Source organism: Mirounga leonina, unplaced genomic scaffold, assembly GCF_011800145.1.
Source record: "Mirounga leonina isolate KUSES-001 unplaced genomic scaffold, KU_Mleo_1.0 Mir_166, whole genome shotgun sequence".
Classification (NCBI taxonomy): domain Eukaryota; kingdom Metazoa; phylum Chordata; class Mammalia; order Carnivora; family Phocidae; genus Mirounga; species Mirounga leonina.
In genome coordinates, this window is record NW_023270418.1 from 38,007,382 (window position 1) to 38,015,634 (window position 8,253).

General features: G+C 62.4%; 1 protein-coding gene across 1 annotated transcript in view; it reads right to left on the bottom strand.

Annotated features, from left to right (window-relative positions):
• B4GALNT4 (beta-1,4-N-acetyl-galactosaminyltransferase 4) overlaps positions 1–8,027 on the bottom strand; it is a 12,448-nt gene extending 4,421 nt beyond the window's left edge. Inside the window, exons 1-14 of the mRNA XM_035012413.1 lie at positions 7,876–8,027; positions 4,677–4,777; positions 4,200–4,295; positions 4,010–4,105; positions 3,840–3,930; positions 3,660–3,760; positions 3,409–3,476; positions 3,161–3,239; positions 1,871–1,937; positions 1,615–1,749; positions 1,433–1,542; positions 1,254–1,354; positions 1,065–1,165; positions 83–995 (exon numbers count right to left, since the gene is read on the bottom strand). Of these exons, the coding sequence (XP_034868304.1) occupies positions 83–995; positions 1,065–1,165; positions 1,254–1,354; positions 1,433–1,542; positions 1,615–1,749; positions 1,871–1,937; positions 3,161–3,239; positions 3,409–3,476; positions 3,660–3,760; positions 3,840–3,930; positions 4,010–4,105; positions 4,200–4,295; positions 4,677–4,777; positions 7,876–8,026 (2,210 nt within the window). The 5' untranslated portion in view covers position 8,027. The remainder of the gene's footprint in view (positions 1–82; positions 996–1,064; positions 1,166–1,253; positions 1,355–1,432; positions 1,543–1,614; positions 1,750–1,870; positions 1,938–3,160; positions 3,240–3,408; positions 3,477–3,659; positions 3,761–3,839; positions 3,931–4,009; positions 4,106–4,199; positions 4,296–4,676; positions 4,778–7,875) is intronic.
• Positions 8,028–8,253: the final 226 nt, after the last annotated feature.

An 8,253-nucleotide genomic window follows, 5' to 3' on the forward strand; every position in this document is an offset into this window, starting at 1 on the left:
GCTAGGGCCTCCCCTTCCATGTGCGCTCCTCCCCCCATACCCGCTAGGGCCTGCCCTTCCATGTGCACTTTTCCCCCCATACCCGGCGTGGCGGGCGTTGAGCCGCTCCATGTACTGAGCCACCACGTCCACCGCCTCAGCCTCAGGCAGCTGCAGGTTCCCGGACACGTTGCAGCGCAGGTCGTTCCAGTCGGAGCGCAACAGCTCGAAGTCCATTGCGCCCACACTGAATGTGCGCTGCCAGTCAATGGCGTCCTCGCGCCAGCGGCCGCGGGGGGGCCCCGCCGCCTCCTCGCTGTCCTCCTCGCCCTGGGCCCCATCCTCATCTGCTTCCTCCTCCTCCTCGTCCTCGTCCTGCCCAGGCAGCTGTGGCCTGGACACCTGGGACAAGCTCAGGAAGGAGGTCACAGGCTGTGTTTCTGACAAGTTCAAGTCCGCGGTGGGTGCCGTGAGTCCCAGCATGTGAGGCTGGCCTTCCTGGCTCCCCTGGGTGGCCTGCGCCCGGGCAGAGGGCCTCAGCTCTGTGGCCTGGGAGCCACCGGTCCTGCGGCCTCGAGACCGGGGCGGGCGTGGGGGTGCCCGCAGCTGCACCCGGGGAAGAGGTCTGGGACGGAGGAAGACTCCAGGGAAGGGCGGCCAGGGCGGGCCGCGTGGGCTGAGAGGTGCCAGGTCCCGCGGGGGTGCCCGTAGTCCGGGCCGCACCCGTGTCACATACACCTTTGGGGGTGGCTGCTCAGCTGCGGCTCGGGGGCGCAGGGCGCGGCCCAAGAAGAGGGGCAGGGGGCGTGCAGCCCGGGCAGCCCAGCTCAGCGCCCGGGAGCGCCTGGGGGTTGGCAGGTCCCGGGTGCTGGGAGGCGCTGGCGGGGTAGGCATGGTTCCCGGTGGTGTGTTGGGGGCCACCGGGGAAGGGAATCGGCGGCCGCTCTGCCGGGGGGACGCCTCCGTAGGCTCCAGACTGTCTAGCAGCTCCCCCTCGTCCTCATCGTCCAGGAAGTCTGTGGGAAGCATGGTTAAGCCTGCCACGCCCAGGTGGGCACATGCTGGGGGGACTGGGGGGCACTCACCATCCGGGTTGAGAAAGAGGAAGGCTCGGCGCTGCACCTCTTCCTCTTCATCTTCCTCTCCCTCCTCTCTGTCCATCTTCATGTACTTATAGAACCCAAACCTGGGATGGGGTGGGGCATCAGAGAGGATATCTTGCTGCCCCCCCAAGAGGCCCCACCCTCATTCCTTGCTGGTGCCCCCCCCCCCACCTTTCCAAGTATAGTGGTGACTCCCGGTAGAAGCACTTATTTTCGGTCTCCATGTGAGTGAGGCGCGTATGATCATTGGGGTAGACGAAGGACAGGTACACCTGCGGGCGGGGCAGAGGGCTCAGGGGACCTGGGAGGGAGGTCCGGGTCTCAGGAAGGTCTTGGTGAGGGGCACTTACAAACTGCAGTCCCTGGTATCTCGCAATGGGAAAGTCCTTGACAACATAGGTGGGGGCGTAGGCACAGGGCTCCAGCACATTCTCCAGATTTGAAGGCTCCACCCGAGGAGCTGTGGGAGGAGTGGTCACAGAATGGCAGGCTGGGTGTCCCCGCCCCACCCCCCTGCAGGGTCCCCTCTCACTGAGGAAGAAGGTGTCTCGGGGGTCTGGGCGCAGCATGTCAGCTCTGGGCTCCTCCTGCGGCAGGTGCCCCCCCACATGGCTAGCTGGAGACTGGGGGACGTGGGCCACATGGTCCATCTTCAGGGATGATTCATCTGGGGGCAGAGGGATGTGTGGGGTCCCCAGGAATACCCAGAGACCACTCCTCACCCCTCCCCACCCATATCCAGTGCCCATCCCAGAGACCACTCCCCAGAGAGGTACTGGGCTCCGCACCTGTGTACAGGGAGATGTGAGCAGAGCCTATGACCTCAAACTTCAGGCCCGGCAAGAAGGCTCGCCACTGGGGGAGGGAGAGAGCGGTCAGGACCAAAGGGTGGGGGTGAGAATGGGAACAGAGCTTGAAAGGAATGGGTCTTCTCTGATGTGGGCATGGGGAACTAGTGGGGGCATCCCCTTCAAGGGTGCAGGAAACTTGGAGGGTGGATGGGAGAGGGGTTCTTGGTGGCAGGTAAGGACCCTCCTATGCTCCCTCCAGGCCCTTCCTGACATCCTAAGCATTCTCTTGCCTGCAGGTTATGGCTTTCCTGTGGCCTGCTTCCCCATTCTACAGCCAATGCTCTCCTGGAGGTCACAGCTGACCTTCCAAGGGCTGGTGCACCTCATGTCCCTAGCTCTCCCCCTCCCTGTGTCCCCACTCCTGTGGCTACTCGTTCTCAGTCTCCTCTGCAGGCTCTGTCCCTCCCTCCCTCCTCTCAAGCTGGGGTTTCCAGGAGCTGTTCTAGGCCCTCTTCCCTTCCTACCTCATTCTGGGTCCTCTCGGCACCCCCTTGTCTTCCACAAGACCACCCTAAACCTGAGTCTCCAGCCTGGACTCCCTGCCAGCTGAGCTGGGTTGATGCCTGTCACATACACCACGCACATGCGACATCCCACAGAACTGGGGCTGAGCACCCCCATCCCAATCTAGTCATCACCACACACACAGCCAGGCTCAGGCCCTCTGTCTTGTGCAAACCCGCTTCCCCCTGCACCTGCCACTTCTTCCTTTCCCACCTCCCTGGTTCAGGGACCACACATAAAAGCTCCCTCCTCCTGGGCTCTCTGCAACAGTAGCCAAAGGGTTTTTCCTGAGATGCAAACCCAACTGCTTCATTCTCAGGACAAAGCCAGAGCTGTCCAGGGTTGGCACTGTAGGCCCCATCTGGCCACTGGACCCCTTGGAGTTCTGGAATAACGCTCGGTGTTCCTATTCCTCTGCTGTTGTTGAGATTTGGAATTCGTCTGATGCACCCCCATCCCAGATTCTCTCCTCTTTGGATCTCCCTATGAATGTCTCATCTCTCAAGACTCTACTCAAGTGACACTTCCTCCATGAAGCCTCTCTGAGCAGGCAGAGTTGACCTTGGGCCCTGTCCCTGAGGGTCTGCTTTGCCAACTAGACGGGAACTCCCGGGGTGGGGGGCAGGGTCCACACCATTGCCCTGAAGGGAGTTTTGGGAGCAGAGAGGGCAGGGGAGGGGAGGTGGATTCTCTAGAAGCCCACGGATGGCCGGCCACACTCACGCCCACTTCCACGTGGTCTGAGCCTCGGTCGTCCTGCTTGTGCAGTAGCTCAAAGTAGTACCTCCGGGAGGCCATGAGCCTGGGGACATAAGGAATCAGGGGGACATGCCCCTGCCATGCCCCCTGGAGCTCCAGAGAGTGCAGAGAAGATGGGGTGCCCAGGGTGGTTTGGCCAGGACGGCCAAGTGCAGTGGTTTCATGTGTATGCAAATGTGCACACACATGCACACACACTCCCAGCCACTCACCGCTTGGGCTTGGACACCTGGGAGCTGAACTTGGTGAATTCTCCAGGAGCTGTCCACTCTGAGCCAGTCTGGGAAGCGACACAGAAGGGGTGGAGGGGGTTCAGCCTCTCCTTGGGGGCACCAGCCTCATCCAGTCCCCGTCCCTTAGAAGCTGGAGGAGACAGGTGGCGGAGGCGGCAGGAGGCCCAGTGAAGACAGATGGGGGTGTGGGTGGAGGGGCTGGGGCAGGAAGGCTGTGGGGTTGAGGGTACCTTGCCCACAAAGGCCACCAGCTGGGCACTCGCCGGGCTCTCGTTTGGGCTCAGCCAGAACTCAGAGTTGTCATCTGAAGCCACAGAGAACTGGACGTCTCCTAGGCCACAGGACAGGGACTCAGGGGGGTGTGGGGCCCCTTTTGATCTCCCCTCCCTGGCACGTCCCTACCCTCGCACCATCTCTTGCTGGGTGGATGAAGCCGAAAATCCGTAGTCCATAGTTCTTCCACTTGGGGGACACAGCCAATTTCTTCACGGTGGTGCGAGTCTGGGGGGGCAGTGATGTCAAAACCCACTGCGTACCCCTCCCCACCCTGTAGGGCCTGCCCTCCCCCCCCAGCACTCACATGAGGGAATAGTGGGAAGTGCAGGTTCCTCCTCAGATGGCCCACGGCGCCTCCGCACCAGTCCTCGAACACGTGCAGGTTCACCTGCCCCTTGTACTGGGGGGGCAGGAGGGGGGCCTTACCTTCCGCAAAGCCCCACCTCCAGCACTCCCCTGAAGCCCATCACAGCCGCAAGCCAAGCAGAGCTCACCTCTTCCCACCACGGGGGCACATGATGAGTGAGGTTCAGAGGGGGTGGCTTTCCAGCCCCCACAGGAAAACGCATGTTTGGGTCCCGGCCGTCAGGCTACAGGAGCGAAAAGGCACCGGGGTCAAAGCTGAGAAATGGGAGGGCAGGGAGGGTTCACACCACCACACACAGCGGGACACAAACTTCACAAGGACTCCCCTGCACACAGCCAGCCACAAAATCCCAAATCCATCGTATCCCAACCACACACATCCACACGCCCCTCATCACACCTGCCCAGGCAGACAACGGGCCACCCCACACGTGCACCACCTAACCCCCCCAGACACGGAACTCCAGGCCAGGCGGTGCTGGGGCGTGCGCACCAACAGGCTGCACCCGAGTCCTCCATCCACACAGCCCACGGGTTCCCGAGGCCACTGGCACGCAAGTGTGTGTGCCGCATGCACGTGTCCTTTCCCACAGCCCTGCTCCCACCTGCTCTTCCTCATGGCTCTCGCTGGAGTCCTCTGCCCTCTGTGTGGACAGTGCAGTCCGGACACCCCTGCCCTCTGTCACACCGCTCAGCTTCTCACCGTCTGTGGGTGGCATGTGGGACATGACTGGGGCCCTGCTGCTGGGGGTCAGTGGGGTTATGGGGTCTCCCGCGGAACCCTCTCCTTTCAGTCTGCTCCCTCGTACCTGACACCCCACCTACAGCTGTGCAGTTGCTCTCTGCTGGGCCCTTCTCCCACATCCCACCCCTAGGGGGTGGGCAGCCCCCTCTCAAGGCCTCTGCCTGGCTTTCCGAGCTCCCTGATCGGTGCCAGGGAGCAGAGTTCTGTCCGACATGTACACATTTATCTGGCCATCCTGGTCAGTGGCTCCGCTGTCAGGAAGGCCCCCAGGAAGTGCCCTCAGCACTTTTCCCTTACACTGAGTGTTTTGTGTCTCCTTCCCTTATCAAAACTGTGCTAAGGGTTAGTGCTGGAACTTGTTATTGGGAAAGCTGGTGCTTTTGTCTTAAGGCTAAGCCAGCCCCAGCTCATGGCCAAGTGCCACCTCCTGCCCTTGGGGCGGGGGCTCAGGACCAAAGGAACCCTGGCACCAGCCTGGATGGAAGAGGGATAGACACGCTGGTCTGGCTGCGGGAGGACCTGTGGCAAACATGGCTCTGGAGAGAGACTGTACCCCTGAGGAACCCTTCCTAGGTCTGTCTGTGGACATCTCTAGAGCTTCGCAGCACCCCCACCCCCCATGGACACATCCCCTAGCCTGGGGCATTGCCATGCCCCTAACTCCCTCAGATTCCCAGACTTCTTCCCCAAGCTGTGGGCCTGAACATCCCACCCTGTCCCCTGGGGCAGGGTGGGGAGTGCCACACCCCGGGACCTGAGGCTCTGGAAGGGAGGCTTTATTGTATCCCACCTCTGCCCCTCCTGGTGCTCCCACCTAGGGATCCCCAATCCAGGAGCCCCGCCTCTGCTTCAGGGCAAGCCTGGGTTTTGACATCCATGCCCATCCTTCAGTCCAGACTCCAGGAGCTAGATTCCTGTGTGGGCATAATTGGCCTGAGCCCCTTCTCCAGGATAGGGGAGCTGTCCTTGGTCTCCTGCCTATGGGACTCCTGCTGGCACCTGCCCACCTGCTCCTTCTGGGTTCCTCCCTCACTGCCCTCTGTCCAGCTGGCAGATGAACCCCTAAGAGGTTCCTGGCCAAATCCCCACAGCCTGGCCCTGATACTCCCTGCCCACCAAGCTAAGTCCGTGGGTACTAGGAGCCTCCTGTGGTGGGTTGCAGCCCGGGCTTCCACCACTGTCTTGCAGGGGCTGAGCCCCAGCACAGTGAGGTCCGCAGAGGCCTCTTGCCACACAGCTTTCCTGCAGGGTACCAGGAAAGTAGCCCCCCTGCCCCGCTCCAATGCTGTCTCCCCAGCTGTAAGTGAAAATAGCACTGATCCAACACTCTAAAAGGCCTCAGAGGCATGTCTAGCTGCTCAGCTGTTCACAAGCCTTACCCTGGGTGGAGCCCAGGTGGCTGGACAGAAGGTGGGGCTGCAGCCCAGAGCCAAGACCTGCGGGCTGGAGCTGTTCTGGAAGGTGCCACAGGAGAGTTTGACCTTCCAGGACCCTGAAGAGCTCCTGCTCACCCACGAGTAGTGAGGGCAGTCTGGCCAGTCACCCAGCTTCTCTGCTGGTGTAGCTGAGAGCAGAGAGGGACTCAGAAATGGAGTTCCCACACCTCCACCCCCTCCCAGTTGCTGAGCTAGACTCCCCAGCTACTCAGGAAGTTGAGCTGGGGAGGACTGTGGTTGCTTGGAAAGCCACAGAGGTGACTGGGGAAGGGGGTTCGGTTTTGTCCTGTGTCACTGGGTCACGCACTGGGTCCTGCCTTGCTTGCTGATAGCTGGGGAGGAGGGCTTCTTTTAGGGACTGAGCAGCGCTGGGGGCCTCTCAAGAGTGTGGTGGCTGTGAGGTGTGTAGACTCTGGGGGGTTGGGACAAGCTCCAGACCCCTGGCCTGGGAGATCTGTGGAGCCAGGTGTCCAGGCACACAGAGGGGAGGCAGAGGGCTTTGGCAACTGAGAGACAGGATTGGGACTGAACAGGGAGGTTTGGACCCTTCGGTGGAGTGGCCCTGGGTGTTGTGAGCCAAAGTCATTGTCCCAAGTCTTTAGGAAGCAAGATTCTCTCTCTACACCTCCCGTCCTAAAGACTTCCAGCACCCTGCTTCCTTAAGAAGGGTCAGGGGCAGTCTGGCTGGGATCTTCCCAGCCCTGGGCAGGGCTTCTGCTCCTGCCTTAGCTAGGATGTGCGGGGGTGGGAGGGTGGGGGGTTACTTCTGCCCTGAAGTGTTGCCCTCTCTCCCATCCCCATACCCCTTCCCCAGGTTCCAGGCTTTCTGCTTCTCCTCTTCCCACCAGGTCCTCATAGTTTTGTTCCTCCTGCCAGGAGTGCTCTTCCTCCAGATGTGTTTCAGCAGCCACCACCTTCAAGAGGGCGTCCAGATCCCCTTAGCTAAAGGGGCACAACCCCTCCCTAGCTCTTTCTCACAACACTCAGCAGGACCTGATTTACTTTGTGGGTTCACTGTCCTCACTGGAGTGTGAGCTGGAGGGACCTGGGAAAGTTCACTCCAGGCAGTTCAGGGGTCCCCATCACCCCCCAACACAAAAGCATCTCAGTCTCTTGTTACAGGTTTACCTAGGGCACTCCCTCCAGGAAGCGTTCCAACAGCACCAGTCAGCTCCCTCCAAACCCTTCTCCCACCCCCCGTCGGGAGGCTGGATCAGTCTCTCCCCTGTCCCCAGCAGATGGGTAAACTGAGGCTCTGCCAAGGAGGCAAGTGGTGGAGGTGCAAGGCCTTCTTGAAAATCCCAGCATGCAGGGCCTGGGGGCGATGTCTCAAGAGCCTACCGTAAACCCCGTCACTACTGGCTCCAGGTCAGATCCCGGAGTCCGCCCAGGTTTGGGGACGCTCCCCAGGAGGGTCGCGCACGTCACTGCTGACGTCATTGGGCTCCGGGCCGGGCGGAACCGCGCCCCCTGCCCCAATATCGCCGAGCCGGGTAAGGTGGCCAGGGTCTCCGGGCGCGTCTGGCCCACGCCGAGCCCCGGGAGCGGTAAGAAGGCCCGGACCCCGCGCTGCTAGTGGCCCTCACCGCCCCCCGCCCCCAGGGCGCGCGCCCCCTCCAGTACCTCGCCCGTAGCCCAGCCGCTGGCGCAGCGCGCGGCCCTGGCGCACCAGGCTCAGGTGCACGTACGTGAGCCATGCGGCGCAGGTAAGCAGCACCAGCAAGAGCAGCAGCTTGATCTGTTTGCGGATCTTCTTCACCGGGAACCACGGCATCGCGGCCGGCCCCGCCCCGCCTCGGGCCGTGCTCAGCGGCACCGCTGCGGCCCCCGGTTCCCGAGCGCCCCGCGCCGCATCTCCCGGCCCCGCATGGCCCTTTGTCCGCCCCCCGCGGCCACAGGGTGCGGCCGCGACCCCAGGCTGCCCTCGGCCGCGGGCCCGGGGTGGGCGGCGGAGCGGCTCCCGGCGGTGCCCCCGCCCGGCCCCGCCCGGCCGCTCCGGCT